Source organism: Epinephelus fuscoguttatus, linkage group LG1, assembly GCF_011397635.1.
Source record: "Epinephelus fuscoguttatus linkage group LG1, E.fuscoguttatus.final_Chr_v1".
Classification (NCBI taxonomy): domain Eukaryota; kingdom Metazoa; phylum Chordata; class Actinopteri; order Perciformes; family Serranidae; genus Epinephelus; species Epinephelus fuscoguttatus.
The window spans coordinates 24,188,344-24,206,782 of NC_064752.1; the positions used below are offsets into that span (position 1 = coordinate 24,188,344).

The 18,439-nt window shown below is 40.2% G+C and overlaps 1 protein-coding gene across 2 annotated transcripts in view; it reads left to right on the forward strand.

Annotated features, from left to right (window-relative positions):
- The window catches only part of kcnb1 (potassium voltage-gated channel, Shab-related subfamily, member 1), a 54,588-nt gene extending 36,171 nt beyond the window's left edge, over positions 1–18,417 (forward strand). For both annotated transcript variants that reach the window (XM_049584280.1, XM_049584273.1), the window contains exon 3: positions 10,027–18,417. In XM_049584280.1, coding sequence (XP_049440237.1) covers positions 10,027–11,955 — 1,929 coding nt within the window. In that variant the 3' untranslated portion in view covers positions 11,956–18,417. The remainder of the gene's footprint in view (positions 1–10,026) is intronic.
- The last annotated feature ends 22 nt before the right edge of the window (positions 18,418–18,439 follow it).

Genomic DNA, 18,439 nt, shown 5'->3' on the forward strand with positions numbered 1-18,439 from the left:
CCCTTGTTGGATGAGCGCTGGGGAGACGAATGAATGGACCCGACTGTAGCGAATCCCAATGTAGCACAAAGAAAATTAATCACAGCTGCTGGGACACAGCCAACATAAAATGAGGCCATCCTGTATGAGCGAGATCTGGTGGCAGAGCAAACAGCAAGTACCACGACAGTAAGGAATAATTGTAAATGAATGGATTTTTCTTCTCATGGACCCCCCAAGTGTATGTGCCTCTGGAGAGCAGTTGTTTTGGTGTATGTATAAATGTGAGCCAATAGTCCCAGTGCAGTGACTGTCATGTCTGAAGGCTAATTCCCTTTTCTGTATATGCAATAATTTATCACTCGCATGAAACTCAGAGGAGAACATCACAGGGCTGCGTGAGTGTTTGGTTGGTTTTTGAGGGCGTCATTCACACCAGTTGTGTCCCGGATATCTTCTCAAACAGCCCGATGAAGGCTGGTGTCACCTTGTCCTATGGAAGATTGGGGTCTGTGTGGGCTATTGTGTCTGCAATGTGTCATGAGAGACACAAGCCAGTGTGATCTGGCTTTGTTTAGAGTCACAGTGGGATTTCCTGTCAATCTGGTCTCCCTCTCTCTCTCTCTCTGTCTCTCTCTCTCTCTCCCCCCTCCTCATCCTTTGCACACATGTTGTCTTTTCCTCTCCTCTAGATATAAATATCTCCCTCCCTTCATCTTGTCTTTCCTTTAGTGGGCCACCAAGGAGCAGTCGCTGGGAGTCACTCTCATTCTCTGTGTCCATATAATCTAGTTACAATAATGAAGTATCCATCATACCTAACTTGCATGACATTAAAGGACACCATTTAGGGCGCGGCCACAATTAACACCTTTGTTGATATGTGTGTCTCAGAGTCCACCGGGGGTCTATAAATAGCCGGTAATTGTGTTAGTGCCATTACATTCATGTCTGGAGCTCCATTCAACCTTTTCCTAGACATGTGTTTTTTTGTGGTCTCCTTTATGCGCCCTGAAAGGTTTATCTCAGATTTACAATGCAATAGCTGGATGAAATTAGCGCCCGTGACATTAAACAACCCAGGATAGGAAGAGATAAAGACGAGCGAGGCAGTGTGAGTGAGTGCAGAGTGTGTAGAGGCAGGGGCAACAGGGACATAGGCCAGTGGGAAATGAGTAGGCTTTCCTAGTGGAACTTGACCTCTTAACCATAATGTTACACAGCAGCACCAGTGTGCCTTCATTAGCGACCTTTTTATAGCTTCTCAATCCCATTACCTCTGCCCTTTTTTTGTCCTGATCTTGTGTAGCTGCAATCTCCCACAGCTTTAAGTTTTGGGATTTGTTATCAGTATCCTTTCTTTCTGACTCATTACGGTTCTGTTGCTTCTTGTACTCGATAAGGGAAGTTTAAAATCCGGGTAAAGTAAAATCAGAACTGACTTGCTAAACATATTAAACATTGTAGAAAATACTTATTGATAACATGTGAAAAGACTGGGAACTAAACAGTATTGCATTGTGGAGTTCGACCATTTTTATGTCCAGGATTTTTTGGGTGACCTGAAATCGTGCTGGAGCAACCCTTATCATAACCCCTCCCCTACTTTATAAAAATTATCATTAGAGCATTAGCAGAAGTGTCATCTCATCCTCTGTCTGTGGGTGCTGAGTTTGCCACGTTCAACAAGCTCTCTCAGCCCTTCAGTCTGCACTGTGACCAATTTTTGTAATCTGAACAGTGTTTTACTGTAATATGTACAGTAAGATACTGTAAACGGTGCATATAGTATGTTACTGTAAATAGCAAAGCAATGTGAGGAAAATACTCAGTCACCACCTTAATTCTTCTCAACTGTGAATCAGTTTACCAGGGCTGACCCTAATAAATGACCAAACGTTAGTCAACCAGCAAGGTCATTAGTTGGCAAAACCTACGTATATAACTGGACCATGTTGGACTTTAATTTGAAAGGACAGACACAGGAAGAGGCCACACTCAGCAGTCAGACAGGAGTCACGCTAATTTCCAGGGCTGGTACCTGCTGTTATTATGCAGGCTAGTTAATAACATGTCGGGCAGGAAATCCAAAGTGAGGGATCATTTTGAGAAGGTGAAGGACGAACCCAAGGTGATATGTAAACTCATCTTCATTGGTCAACTACAAACATGACGTATCATCTGTAACATGGAAGTAGCTACATGCCCATTAGCCACTTAGCACAATCATTACTGCTTTGCCGACAGCGTCATTAACAGGCGGCTCGCTCAGTGTGTGACGTGCACTTGTAGATATAATATAGGTCTATATTAATGAAGCTTCATTAGTACGGTTTTGTATTTCTCTGTTATGTAGCACAGTGTTAACAATGTTACTGATACTATTCTTTCTTACACCTTGAACTCAAACCATTGTGTTGCCCTGCCCAAATTATATCGTTTAATAATTAAATTATTATTATTATTTATTATTTATGAAAAAAAAAAAAATAAAATAAGTTGCTTGTCTGTACTGCAATTGGATTTTTATTTTACAAGGACACATTGCGAGCAGTTTCCTAGTGGAAATTGTGGTTTCAGTTATGTACTGTAAATTTGTTGAAAGTTAATTAAACTAATTGTAAACTGAAAAAAAAAACAGTAATTATACTGTAGTAAAACCAGTTATAGTACTGTACATGAAAATACAGTAATGATCTTGTAAAAGAAATACAGTAATGACACTGTGAATTAGAATACAGTAATAGTACTGTGAAAAATTACAGTAATTTACTGGTAATCCAGCTGCTACTAAGTTACTGTAAAAATTACAGCAACCTTTTCACAGTGTAACGATTACATGAATACAAAACACTGTTAAATGCCACAATCACATATAAACACAAGCAAAATAGCTATCACAAACATACCCTCAGTATTTTAGCCCATATCAGCTACCTGGCGCAGCAGTTACTGCTCACTGCTGTGGGTGTGTGCTTCGTGCTAATGTTAGCTGCTGAACGAGAGGCTACCGCTATGCGCTCATGTGCTTTGTGCTATGTGGTTAGCTGCAGAACGACAATCTGTCGCTGTGTGGGTGCTCATTTTTCAACTCAAAGGATGTGTGTGTATTGTGGTACTTCGTTAGCTGCTAACAAGAGTCTGTTGTTTTGCAGCAGCTCGAACTTGCTGTTTCAGCCCCTTCAGCGGACACGCCCCCAGTGTCTTAAAGAAGAGAACACTGCTCATTTTGTCATGATTTTGAAACCTAATTTTATATACTTGGTGATTTTTATTTATTTATTTATTTTTTGATAATTTAAATTTGATTAGGTGGTCTGTGACACATTTTTATATGGTGTGACAATCATTACATATCATCATTACATCATTTTGCTTTTTTTTTTTTTTTTTTTTTTTACAAATATAGGTACAGCCTCACACAAGCAATACACCCTATTATTTACTGTGTACAAATTGTTTTCTTTTGACCAGCATTATAATTTCCCTTTCCTATCCGTGCTGCACCCTCTCTGTCCATTCAGTTTTGTGCTGCACGCGTCAGGTCCACCTTCTCTCTGCGGTCCCAGCACCTCTGTGCTCTTGAAGTGTTTGATTCAAATAGATTTTCTCCAGGGCAGGAGGAGAGGAGCACAGAGGGGAAGAAAATAAACAGATAGGGTCATTATTCATGTCTGCCTTGACGCTATGGCAACAGTGTCCTCCCGCTCTGATTGGTCCTAGATAAGGTTGCCTCTTTAGCCATCACTTTTACTCTTGGGAGTGGACGGCAAATTATTAGGCCGTTGTCAAGGCCTGGGCTGTCAATCACTTCCTAACAACCATTACCGCTATCGCCCTATTTCTGCTGCTGTGCTTTAATTTCCTCTGGACAATATATAGGGAAACCCCGCATCATGTGCTCCAGCTGGCCTTTGATCTGTGTGTTTACACAAATGACTGTGTGTTTAACCAGTACATCCAGCTCATGGATGAGGTTTTGTAAAAGCTTACCAAGAGTAGGAAGGAGGAAATAATTATTTTTACAGTGTTTTATGATTTAAATTAAATCACTCTGCAAAAATTAATTTCATACTCTATTATTAAATGGCGCATAATGGATATATCCCAAGCCTACACTGCATTTAAGCCGCTCTAATCTTTTTAGATTTTTATTTATTTATATATTTATTTTTCCTCTCTCTTATTTATTTTATCATATAACATCCTAACCTCAATCCTGTGTGGGCTATAGCCAAAACAGGCTCTGTGTTCCAGCTACAACCTCCTACTCATCCTCCAAGTTGTGCTGTTTGGTCCTATGTCAGGATTTTTTTGGAGTCATTTGGGGTTAATATAACAAATGCAGAGTACAGCTCATGAAGTAATCCTGTCCTTGGTCAGCTGAAGCAGTCATTTCCAACCAGGGGTACCTGGACTATATGGGGGTATTTCTGCAGTAGCGAGTGGGTGCATGGAATATTGTGGTCTGTATAGGCTATATGTATGCATGTATTCATACATTAAGTCAATGTTAATTTGATCATAATGTGTTGCAGTTGAGAGTTTGTGAAAAGTAGTTAGCAAAGAAGCAGAGTTAGAGTTAGAGATCCAAGAAGTTAGCTGAAAGTAATGTCTAAATTGGGGCTGTCAAAGTTTACATGTTAATAATGAATTTATGCAAGTTTCTTTTAACGTCAGTAATTTTTTTGACGCGTAAATAAACATATCTTCTATGATTATGACCCCCAAAGGTGCACCAGTTTGGAAAATCAGGAAGCGATGCAGCAGTAATCGTGGATGATAAGCAGAAACAAACCTCCATGAACAGAAATGGATAAAGAAAGGCGCCACATAATTCTCTCGGCAAGACCTAAGTTATTTGCATTTACTGTCGATGTGAACTGAGTCACCGCCGGAGTGCAGTGAGCTGCTTAAAAAAACAGAGGAAGTGTAGTTAACCTTTACAAGTGTAGCTTGGACACTACATTGTGTGAAAGCATATTTGTCCACTTCCACGTTGATTAGAGTATTAAAAAGCTGAAGAACATCCCTTTAGAACAGATTTAGAACAGATAAAAAATGTGTGTTTAATAGGCGATTAATAGCAAGTTAACTATTGACATCAGCCGATTAATCGCGATTAAATATTTTAATTAATTGACAGCCCTCATCTAAATGCTTAACGGTAGCTAAAAATAGTGGATATACATTTGAAATATTTAGCTAAATAAAAGAAATGGATAAAGTTAACGAAACAAAATGAATATGCAGTTCAAAACCTTAGCTAAAAGTACAGTAATGGCTAAGAGGCTGAAATAGCCAGACGTCCAGCATCTGCCACTAGTAGCATATAGTAGAAATGCAAACTTGGCCAAAGTAACCTAAAAATGAACAGATTTATTGTATGAATACTGTAACAATATTGTAAAAATAGTTTGAAATAATAGTGTGAATAGTGTTAAAATATCCAGTTAATAATAAATTCAAAGGAACACACTTGGAACCTGATGTGTGGTGCTGATGAAGGGGTACTTGAGTTCATCTGATAGGAATGCAGGGGTACATCTTAAGGACAGGTTGGCCGCTGCACCAAAGGAAGAGATGCCACATTCCCCTGAGATCACTGCTCTACAGTCAGTTTTAAAGCCTCCCACAAAGGTGCATTTATTATGGATTATGGAGGCACAGTTACACAAAAACTGAAGTTGTCTAGTCAGTAATCAAAATTATAATACCTGTGCAGATGCATTAAAATGAGCCAGGATATCAGAGCATATGTTAGTTTATGATAAATATACACTGCAGGATTATGCTGCCTCTGTGAATCATCGTCACTCAGGTCAGGCAGGAGCCCAGCTCTTATACCTCAGCACCAAGATCAAGAGAGAGCTGTTGAATGTGTGCCCTTCATCCTCATGTTTGAGGAAAGCTGATTTTGGAGCCTTTTATGAAACTATTATCAGTGCAATGCACACAGGTATAGCCAATGTCTGGCACAGATATATATCTCTATATGAGTAATGAAATAAACCCTTAAAAGAAACAGCATACATATAGATATATGTATAAACAGCCTAAATGAAGCTGAAAATACATACCTAAATGTAATATATCAAAAAATTTAAAGAAAAACACCTAGGGGAAAAAATCTATTTCTTTACTTATTCCTATTGGCTAATCCACAGACTGATCCTCAGACTTTTTCTTTAGTATTTCTAAAGGCTAGTTCAAATGAAAGGGACTGTAACATTCAGGAAAGTTAAATATTTTTCTCAGTGTTTTCCGGAGCAAATTTCTGCTCACCTTCCTCGGGGTGTCGGCTGTAATCTCGGTCACTGACGTCACAACTTGGGCAAATAAAGTAAGGAGAAAAAATGGTTTTATGTGGTTTGGTAAACTGACCTTTAGGCCCTGTCTACACGTATACAGAATGGACATTACCCCTCCGTTTTAACAGAAAATTCTGCCTGCATGACCTTTAATTTACAAAATCTCCGTCCACACTAGAATGCAAAAACAACTTCCACAGTCACCTTTCATGCAAAGGTAGTAAAGTTTAACATTGCAGGCTAATGTTACCTTTTTCAAGACATCTACTGGAGATCTACTCACTGCCGATTCCCCTCTGAAGGCGCAAGAGCTCACTCAAACATACTAGTGATGCTCCGAACATGCAAAAGTTTTCCTTCCACTCATAATCAACAAAAATCCCACTCTCAAAATTATCCAACCATCTGCAGGTTCAACCAGGCCTGCTCCAAGATCATAAATATCTTCACTTCTGACAGTAAATCCATTATAAGAGTATCCTCATACATATTGCTACTCTAGAAAGATCTAAAATTAGAGACACTTACTGTATATCCATTGATGAATTTAAGGGCATCATTAAGAATGTGGTGACAGAGACATGTGCTTGTTTTTCTTGAGAGGCCACTATGTTTGAACAGTTGTTGTTTTACTGTGGATTTTTGTATTAGATGTTGTATTTGTTGCATTTTAAATGTGTTCTGATTGGCTGCTACCTTGGTCAGGTCTCTCTTGTAAAAGATCATTTTCAATCTCAATGGGACTTCCTGGTTAAATAAAGGTTAAATAAATAAAAATGATTTCTGGTGGGCTTTAAATCACAGACACTGAGATGGACCAAATAGCAGTGGCTGCAGCAGACAGCTTTGTTTATCCATGAGGTGGTGCAGCATTAGCCGACTAATATTTAAGTATAAAGTAGTCATTAGACCGAGCAGGTAACCATGTCCATCATTGTTGTCACTGTTTCTGGTGCATGCTCATTACACAGCAACAATGCTCATTACAAAGCAACAATTCTCCTTTTCTAAATGCTTTATTTTTTATGTCCACTTGTATACAAAGTAACCAGGGTTTTGAAAAATGTGCACCTTAGAAAGTATTTTCAAAAATCTCAGTTTTAGTGACTTAAACCTCCACTCGCATGAGGAAGAGAGGCCAAAATGAAAAGGAAAATATCCATTTTCTGTTTACGTGTGGACAGTACCTACGTCTGTGATGTGACATCAATGAATTTGTTGATTTAAACAAACATTCACAACCTTAGTGCTTTCAGTACTTCATCACAAAATACATCCCATAAACATAAAATTGTTGTTGTTACATGTATCTTTTATCTGAGCTGTAAGTGGGGTTGATGGGATATTACAAGTTGGATAACTGTGCAACGTTTCCTTTGGTTTTTCTCACTGTGGCATAAAGAGCAGTCACTTATCCAGATCAAACAAGCTCAAGCTACAAGAATAATATGCTTCAAAGCAAAGGCAGTGATTTTTTTTGTTTACACTATGAATGCTGTTTGAGAGGGGAGCTGTCATACGGTGCTAAAAGAAGTGTAGTCTACCACCACGTACTTGCTTGTTAGCATGAGTGTGGGTGGGGTAGTGTGCGTGTGTGTGCGTGTGTGTGTGTGTATGTGTGTGTATATGTGTGCAGGGTGCCGTTTCCTGACAAACTTCCCAGTCCTCTGTACCATGTAATATAAATCAGTTATCATCCAGTGCAGTGGATTCTGTGGACATTCAGCCCCTATGTGACCATTTGATGTTCATTTTTATGTTACGGTGGTGCCACAGCAGGTGGTGCAGGTGGTGCAGGCAGTGATCTGCCTCTCCCCACTAAATCTAGGGAGACGATTAGAGGGAGAAACCTGCGTGAAATAGCATGAGGATAATGTTTTGTAACCCTAGTTATATCATCACAGACAGAGCCCTGAAGCCTTTCACCTTGCTATTTCATCTGGCATTCACCATGTCACTGATTTGGTGAATACTGAACAGGGTCAGCACTGTGTGAAAACAGTAGGCTTGCCTGATTATCTCTGCTACTTCATGCAAATTTCAGTCCAGAGCAAAAATGGTCAAGAGCCCTTTGAAGGGCTCTTTCTGTGACCACACAACTGCGGCTACAGTTCATAACCTGTTTTCATTTTGCATCTAGCATCTGTTTGACCTGATCATTCTTGAGGATGTTGTGCAAGTTAGCTTGCCCATTCAGAGTCTAATAAGGCTTATTTAGTCATGTTGGCATAGCAATGGCCAGAATAATCTGGCCATTGGTATGTTTCTGCAAACCACGGATATGTTGGATTTGTATGCTTCATATGTAGCATATACGCTGAAACATTACAAGGTTATTTTAGGTTTCAGTTTTCAATTTTATGTGTGGCTACGTTTAGGCTCAAAAACATCTTGGTCATGGTAAGGAAAAGATTATGTTTAGTCTTGAAATACCCAGTATTGTTGCCACAACAACCACTGGAAATGTGACAGTGTCACCTTAAAAATACCTGGCTGTTGTTGCCACCCAGACAGCATTTGTGTATAGGGGCCCATGTGGGAAGTAAATGGCCTGAAAAATGGGCTCTTTGTGGGAATGTCCATGGATTCCGTATTGGCTCCTTGCCAATTGCCCACATGGAGAAGTTTACCCAAGTGGGCCCCACATGAGTAATTCTAGGGCTGCCTGGGTACCAAGTGGGTATGGGCCCAAAATGGGCATCTTATCTGGGACCCACTTGGGTAAACCCACCCATGTGGGCAAATGACATGGAGCCAACATGGAACCTGTACACAATCCAATATAGGGCCCATTTTTCAGCCCATTTACTACCCACATGGGCTCTACATATGAATGTTTAGTGGGCACAAACACCACTGGAAATTTCATGACGCAGCGGTCTGCTGCTTGGCAGTCTTCTTGCCTATAGGTCTCACAACATCCACCATCCCTGCTCTTCCTAATGAGAAACTCAGCTCCAACTCAGCAACTACTTGACTTGACTTTAGAAATGTTGATATGATACACATGAAACACACATGAAGTGATTTGCAGAAACACAGAATGCCAACATGTCCTTCTGGTGACAGGATTATCTGTAGGTGGGTCCAACACTTCGATCTAGGCTAACATATTTCAACAGCAGCCATGAAACTGGATATGCTCCCATAAGGATACATTTTAATAATTTTGCCGATCTCCGGATTTTTCATTTGGCAACACCACCAAGTCATAATGCATGTTGCTGTATGCTAATTAGCAAATGTTAGCATGCTAACATGATAAGCTGTGATTGTGAACATGGTAAACATCCAGCTGAATTGGAGAGGATTTTCAACAAGTCACATGCACTGTATTCTGTGATGCTATTTCTTTTGTTCATTGGTTGCTAAACATTATTTTTCCAGTAAAGCAAACTTACTCATGTGGATAAGCCTGATAAGTGAGTCATGAATAAATAAGTGGTCCAAGTCAATCCAATCCATTAGCTCTCAGCCAATCACACACTTAGTCAGGAATTTATTGAACATTTTTTAGACTGTGGGGTTATTGGAATTCACTTACAGTTAGCCCTTCTGTAATCAAAACCCTTTTTAAATAAACTGATTGTGCATTTATTGTATTCTGTGCAGGGTGTCTAATCAGAATAAGTAATTTATGCTTAAGTGCAAATCTGATACCTGATTTTAACTGATATGTGTCATTCCCTGATCCTACAATTCTTACTCATATTACTTTTTTAAATGTGTCTTTCAGATCCTGGCCATCATCTCCATCCTCTTCATCGTGCTATCCACCATTGCCTTGTCTCTGAACACCCTTCCAGAGCTGCAGGACACTGATGAGTTTGGCCAGTCATCAGACAACCCACAACTGGCCCACGTGGAAGCTGTGTGTATTGCCTGGTTTACCATGGAGTATCTGCTTCGCTTTCTCTCCTCACCCAACAAGTGGAAGTTCTTTAAGGGTCCTCTGAATGTCATCGACCTGCTGGCCATCTTGCCCTACTACGTCACCATCTTCCTGACAGAATCCAACAAGAGCGTGCTGCAATTTCAGAATGTCCGCCGTGTGGTTCAGATTTTTCGGATTATGCGTATCCTGCGTATTCTAAAGCTGGCTCGTCACTCGACAGGTCTTCAGTCCCTGGGCTTCACTCTCAGGAGGAGTTACAATGAGCTGGGCCTGCTTATTCTTTTCCTGGCCATGGGCATCATGATCTTCTCCAGTCTGGTGTTCTTTGCTGAGAAGGATGAGGAGGATACAAAATTTAAAAGCATTCCAGCTTCTTTCTGGTGGGCTACTATTACTATGACGACAGTAGGCTACGGAGATATCTACCCAAAAACTCTTCTGGGAAAGATTGTGGGGGGTTTATGCTGCATAGCAGGAGTGCTAGTGATCGCCCTACCTATTCCTATTATTGTAAATAACTTCTCTGAATTCTACAAGGAGCAGAAGAGGCAGGAAAAAGCACTTAAACGAAGAGAGGCCCTAGAGAGGGCAAAAAGAAATGGTAGCATTGTCTCAATGAACTTGAAAGAGGCATTTGCTCGAAGTGCAGAACTGATGGATGTGGTGGTAGAGAAAAGTGAGAGGCCTCACGACAACCATCTTTCTCCAAGCCGTTGGAAATGGACCCCCAAGAGAGCTGCATCAGAGACCAGCTCAAACCGTTCCTTCAACGCCCAGGATTTAACCTCTCCCAACAAGGCCCGAGCCACCAGTCCCCAGAGGCTAAATGTCCAGAAGCTCGAGGAGATGTACAACCAGATGGCCAAAACACAATCCCAGCCTAACCTCAATGCTAAAGATAGGGGCTCCAGAGTTAGCAAACAGAGGGATGAGATAGAGCTGGGAGCTATCCAAGATCACGGGCCACCAGTGCTAGGAACCAGAGAAGGAGTCGGGGACATGAAAAGCTTGTCCAGCATTGACAGCTACATCAGTTGTGCTACAGACTTCCAGGAGAATACACGCTTCCCCCATAGTCCAGCAATTGACCTTGGTCTTCAGGAAAGCAACCGGTACTCCCACAGTCCAGCTACAGCTTTGTCCCAGCACAGCAGTACAAAAACAGGCCAGCAAACCATTGGGGAGCATGAGCCCATGCTGACTCCTGTGTCTATCACAAAGCCCTCATGCTCAGAGAATGCACGGAGATTCTTCTTTTCTGGCAACTCCTCAAAAAGCCTTATCAACAAAGGAGGCTGTCGCAGTGAGGGGGAGTCAGGCCCGTCCCCGCTCTCAGACAGCTCAGTCCTGTCAGACCGCTCTCTGTTAAGCCCTGAAGCTTCTGTCTACACCACTGCCAGCAGCAGAACCCCACCCAAGTCCCCAGATAGCAGCACCCAACTGGCCCCAACTGTCTTCACCTTCCACGACTCCTCCATCAGCAAATACATTGATGCTGACACAGATGACGATGAGCACCTCCGCGACATCTCTGACACCAGTCCTTCAGAGCGTCTTTTGGCTGGTTCAAGCCCAAAACGCAGCATCAACATCAATTACCAGAAAGGCACCAACCATTTAGAAGCAGCCCAAAAAATGCTGGGACAGAACTGTCTGTTCCCCATTGAAGGGATTCGTGGGGTAGCTCACGAGAATCACGTAGGACCTGAGATGGCACGGAGACCAAAGGTTGAGAGGATGCGTCAAAATACTTTGGATAAAAACCTTTGAGGTCCAAGTGCAACAGAAATAAACAGAAAGCTGGAGCCAGAGTGTTTTTGGATGGAGACACCAGACAGACTAAAAACACTCTGTAATCCAGAAATGAAGGAGGAGGGAGAGACAAAGGGTCTCTGCGAAAAATTTCACAAATTACCTGAGCATGCCGTCAGGCACCAAGCTCAGGGTCAACATGTGTGGTGAATACTCTGGGAGAAAAACACTTATAAATTGGAGAATGTCACTGCCCCTGCTTCAACTCATTCCTATTAGTGGTATAACACAAACAAAAGAGCACTCCCAGGTAGCCAGCGGGTCTGTTCAGAGATCCCTGTGGAGGCAGAGACGTAAGAGAAGTTCAAATGTGATTATAAATGGTGTAACCAAACTGAATGATGGTTTTAGCATCAGGGGGATATCTCTAGTATAAAAAAATCCCAGCTGCCCACTATCCCATCACTGAGTTCCAGTTCATTTTGTAGTCTTGGAGATACAGGAGAGGACCTAGAAGCCTATAAGCTACTTACTTGTGCCCTCCATTCCCAAAACCGGCCTTAGTCATTTACATTTGTAGGGGTGTGCATGTCTGACTATATTGTAAGTGTGTGTGTGCATGTGTGTGAGTGAGCGTGAATGTTGATGGGTGGTCTGATGGTAATTCATGTACACACACTCTTGAGATTGTCTTACCTGATTTATTTTTATATAGATAAGAGAAAGTTCCTTATAGAAATATGTGATTTGCTAGTCTGCTCTGTCATAATCATATGTGAAGAGTAATCCTGTATAAGGTTCAATGTCTTGGCACAGAGGCTGCGGTTATCTGAGGCTCCAGCCCATCATCCATTATTATGAGCACTCTTTCTTGGACAGTATTTTGCTATCCCCTATGTTATCATGTCATGGTGCGAATGGATGATACTTTCAAATCTTGAGCAGTGAATATTGTCTTAGCACCTCAGTATCATTTCTAAAGGATGTTAGTGGTAGTGGACCAAGACTTTTTGATATGGGCTATCATAAGAGCCAGAAATAATAAGCTTGAATGCTGCATAAAGCGCACATTTATGAAGCATGCATGCACCCAATCAGTCAACATATAAAAACATGAGATGCTTTTAGAAATGAAATATATAAAAATCCTCTAATATAGTTTTTTTTAATGTTTACAGCATATCATCACTGACATAAAGTTTAGACTTCAGTAACAGTTGTTCAGCATGCATTGGCCTTCTTTTGAACAGCCCCCGGGGCGTCAAATACAGCAGCTTGGTCAGTTGCCATTGGTGTCTGATTTTGATGCACAAGGAACCCCTTTAGCATCTGTATGAGATGCACCAGGCTTCCAGCTAACTCCAATGTAAACCCACTGGATGAGAAAGTCCGAGTGGGGTGGGACAGAAAGAGGGGTGGTGGGTGGGTCAAACAAATACAGGACTTTCAACCCAGGAGACATCTGTTTGGGTGTCAAACATTCATTTTTTGTAACTAAATTACATCATTAATGTTTTGTCAGTCACATACATCATGTGACATAGTTGTTAACTTAATTTAGGTTACAAAACAAATATATTTATTTGAACTCAAAACTTTAAAACCTAACCAGGTAGTTTTGTTACCTCAACCTAAAGTAGTTTGACGTGACAAAACCTGCATTCCTACATGGAAGTTTATTTTGAAATGACACTACACATGTAATGAGCGTAAATTGACATGCCGTCCCTGAGCATCCAAAACTGATGCTAGAGGGTACCTAGAGCCCCATAGTTGACCAAGCTGACATATTTGACAAATTGAGAGTAAGAATGTGTTGACACGAAAGCATCCAAAGAGATCACAATCTGAGAAAATGGAATAGGTGTGTATTTGATAGTGAAAGCAGGCAAGTTTTCCATCTCTACTTTATTCCTTTAATAGTCAAGATAAACTTTAATGGCACTAAATATAAACCGCCAGGTTAACTTTAAGTCAGGTGTAAACACCTGACCAAATGAAACCCATGCATGAGCACACACACCCATTACAGATACATACAGGTATGAGAGGCCATTTTCAGGATACATACAGTAGATACATTTAGTTTCCATAGAGACAGCAGCTCTTCCCAAGGACTGGCAGCAGCTCAGCAACGGTTTGTTAATTGGAGCGCCAAGGTCTGAATGCATGTAACGTATGTTCAACATATATACAAGAACTCACACATAGGCATGTACCCATAAAGTGACAGGTATGCACAGTAGTCACATGTAAGCAGAGCAACTCCTCACTGTGCATATTTATGAGTATGGTGTAAAAGCAACATTATGATGTGAGGACCTTGTACATACATTATGTTTTTGTCTAAAATCTTTGTAGCATTCCATTAATACTGCAGTTCCCCACAATGCATTCTCTATTATGTGTTTACAGTAAGCGTCACTTCACATATAATGGCATAAGACAAAAGTGCTGTTTCTGCTGAGAGGAGCGTAATAGAAATGGTCTTCATCAGAATCCTAGCCTTAAAAATTTGAATTAAATCATATATTAAGACAAACATACTGTTACTCCTTTAGCCCCTTGAAATATAATTTCACAGGCTGTTCTAGTGCAGTATTCATATGTTTTCCCATGAAAGTAATGCACATATCCTACCTAATCATGATATAATGATGATCATACAGATTATAGATGATCATATCCTTTCCCCAGCAGACTGGTGTTTGGAACCATGTCAACTTTGAGTCATTTTAAGGTACATCATCACCATGTTTCTCTTTCTAAACCTTACAACAGTAACTTTATATTAAGTAAATCACATGAACCTTTGTATTAGGATACAATAAATTTAAAATGGGAAGGGCAAGAGTCTTATGTAGTTAGAGATGAACAAAGGAGAATCTCACTGCCAACTAAACAAACTCTTAAAGAAAAGTGACCAAACTTTAAAAGCTTCATGACACAAGTATAAAGGCGAAATCGACAAACAGAAGAGGTCATTGCACTTTTAAAAATGCAGGTGTTGAGCAAAATTGTATTCAAAAGTCAACAGAGGGTGATCGACATTCATTTTTTAGTGTTGTGGTTAAGAGTCTAATCACAAACCCTGATTTCATTTCCTGTTTTAATCACAGAGTTGAACCATTTCATATTGCTCTCCCATAGTGAGAGGAGCGGAGGTGTGAAAGGAATAGCAATGACTGTGAGATGCAGAGGGAACCATGTGTGTCTCAGTGTGTGTGTGTGTGTGTGTGTGTGTGTGTGTGTGTGTATGACAGCTGTAAAGCCAGGGCATTAGAGCAGTGTGGCTGCCGCTTAATGGAAAAGAATGAACTGTTTATCAATGTATGCATGTTGGGGGAATCCTGCTTCTGTTTTCTCCATATTATATCAGCAGTTCTGACTCTAACATGGAGCAGTGACACAGACTGAACTCTAATCATATGAGTGATTAAGATCACTTTAGCACACATTTCAAAGTGCAGCTTCATTTACAGCTGAGAAGAGAGGGATGGGAGGCACAATTTATGGATCTTACTTAGCACATGTCATATAATTAGGCAAGGATGGGTGGTTTGAGCTGATGATAAATTCATTTTATGCAGCTTCATACACTATGAACACACATTTCTTTTTATAATCCAAATAAATTTTCTGATCATTGTCATTTCTTGCACATAAACAAAAAATCTGCATATATTCCAAGTTAAGTTCACAAAAACAGAAAACACTCACACTCAAAATGATTTTTAAACATAAACTTAGGTATCATCTGCAAAGAAGTGTTCCCAGATTAAATTAATTGATTTTTAGAATGAGAAAATGTCCTTTTGCATCACAATTAATTGCAGATATTTAACATGATGGCCTCTGGTCATACTTAAATTGAATCATGTTTGAAAGTTTCCTGTGAATGGCTGCTCCTTTTCATTCATTCTGTCCACAATGAACTTGTATGATTCAATATACCACATTAGGAGGTGGAAGTGGCACAGATTCAATTGACCCTTTGTTAAGCCCCGCCCCTTTGTGGTGGTCCATCAAGCTGTTGGAGCGAGCATAGAGCCCACACTGTAAGTAACTGCACTCCCTGAAGAAATATTAGCAACTTTTTGGAAAAATGATGATTTCAGAGAGGAGACACAAGGGTTTACAATATGTGTTTGAAGGACATATCCAGGATGTCAAACTCACTCATCAACAAAAACAGGTTAAAAAAGATAAAGATAGTTAGACCATAAATCCTATAGGGTACGGGTAACAGTATTAAAGTGGCCCATCACATCACCGTTAGAGACAGAAGACAATGAATATAAAGGGAAACTTGTTGATATTCAACCAGTTGGGTGTCATCACACTGTGTGCAGATGAACGGTGTTTGTCTTCCCCCCATGCCACCAGACCCGCTGGACCTCCACCAGCGGGCAGACGGGGAGTTCCGGGGGAAGCCAAACAGCATTCATTTGCAAACACTGCAATGACACACAGCTGGTAGGTCTTTATTAACTGTTATAATCTATAAAAAGTATAAGCAAAATGTGTATACATTTAGTAAGCTACATCTTCAGTAGCTAGTTAGCTAACCCTACACTTCTAAGGATTTGATTTTGGTTTTGGAACAGGGAAAAAACGTATATCTTTTTCCAACATCTCCAAGTAATGAGTATCACAATTGCACGTGCCTGAGGCACAACATGTAGTTCGAAATCCACAAACCAGCCTGAAAATGAAGAAAATCAGAAACAATTGCATTAGAGTCAATGGAGCACAGCTGTGTAATTGTCGGACCCTTGTTGAAGCTGGCCAGTGCTGGGCTATGATTGGCCAGTCTGCGTTCGAGGGGTGGGACATAGCAAAGGGTCAAGTAAGCCTGGTCCGTGTCATTGTTTTTTTCATTTGGCTCATAGACCACCAGTTGAATGCTCGTTCTTGATTGAACATTTATAGCATAATTATCTCATGAAAAGTCAAGGCCAATGTATGCCAACACCTTTTACCTTTGAGATTTCAAGATGTTTTCTTAAGTTGTAAAGAAACAAATTTCAGTCATACCTGTTCTTCTGAGAGCATTATATCATTTTTGAAAAATGGATGATTAGGTTTAATTGTTAACACTAAAGTAAAGGGCATTCAGATCACACAACCTCTCGTGAAGCATCACGTGAGCTTCTCTCCCATCATTTAGATTTTCTATATTTCGGTAGTCAGGGACCATTTTTCACTGAAATATCTCTCAACAATGATGACAATCAATATTACATGAACAGACAGCAAGCACTATTGTAGAGAACTGAGATTTATTTTCCCACGTGCATACACACAAACACAAGCACTGAAATCCTGCCACCAGTACTGGTACTCTTCAGCTTTTAGACAAGGTAGTGCAAAAGAAACATCAAGCATGATGTGTTGATTTGACACTTAGACTGTGATACTGTGACATGATACCACCATACTACAAAAATAATATTCATTTTACAAGTCATCCTTGTTTTTATTTTATTTTGGCACTGTACTATCCTCCATTTCCAAGGGAGCCATTCAAATTAACAAAATCAATCAGTGAGATCCCAGTGGAGAAATTCAAAGGACTGAACCATCATGTTTTATGAAGAAAACACAATCGAGAGACTTGTTTTATTTCTCATTTATTGACACACTAAGATGAAGAGCACAGATTCTCACACTTTTCCATCACAGGACTCCCAGCTGTACAGTAAATGCATTTAGTTGAAACCTAAAATAGAATTCGGCTGTTGCCCTAGCTGCTAAATTTAACTGTAAAGAGGTTCAAGTATTTTTTTCCTTTTTTGTTAGAACCCCATAGGACCCTTTTCAAGGACATGTGGTAGTTTCCAAAACCCAGTGAGAACCCCTGCTTTAGCAAGTAGCCCAATTCCACATCCTCTGAATCTAACACTGTATTACAGGGTTGGGGTCGATTCAGGATGCCTTGATGGAGTAAAACACGCATCACACATGACACTATAGAAGGAACCAGTATTAGAGCATGACACAATTAAAACCTAGTACAAATTAAAAACCCAAATTATATTTTTTCTACGTTTTCAGCTCTCAGTGGAATTGACCCCAACCTTGCCTAAGCCATCAGTCTTTGTAAAGTACACTGTTTCCAGGGAATTGAAAAAAAGATATTTGAATGACCTTAGCCAGCTCTTATACAATGTTGTTTGTAGGTCCCGAGGCTGTCTGTTTTGTACAAAAAAAAATCAAAAAACAAACACATTTTTACTTGTTGACTTTCTATGCTGTTGTTTCTGTATTAATGTTCTATTGTTCAGTGCATGTTGTAACTTTGGCGTTGTGACTGGTTGTGATTCACACAGAGCCAGTACTTGTCATGTAAAAAAAAAAAAGTGTCTCAATGTCCTAAGATATTTCTATTTCTTAAGAAAAGCAACATTTCCCTTGGATGACTAAATGAAATAAATCAGATCACTTTACATTTTGATCAGGAATTTCTGACTTTCATTTTACTGGTAATTTGCAGTTTTCA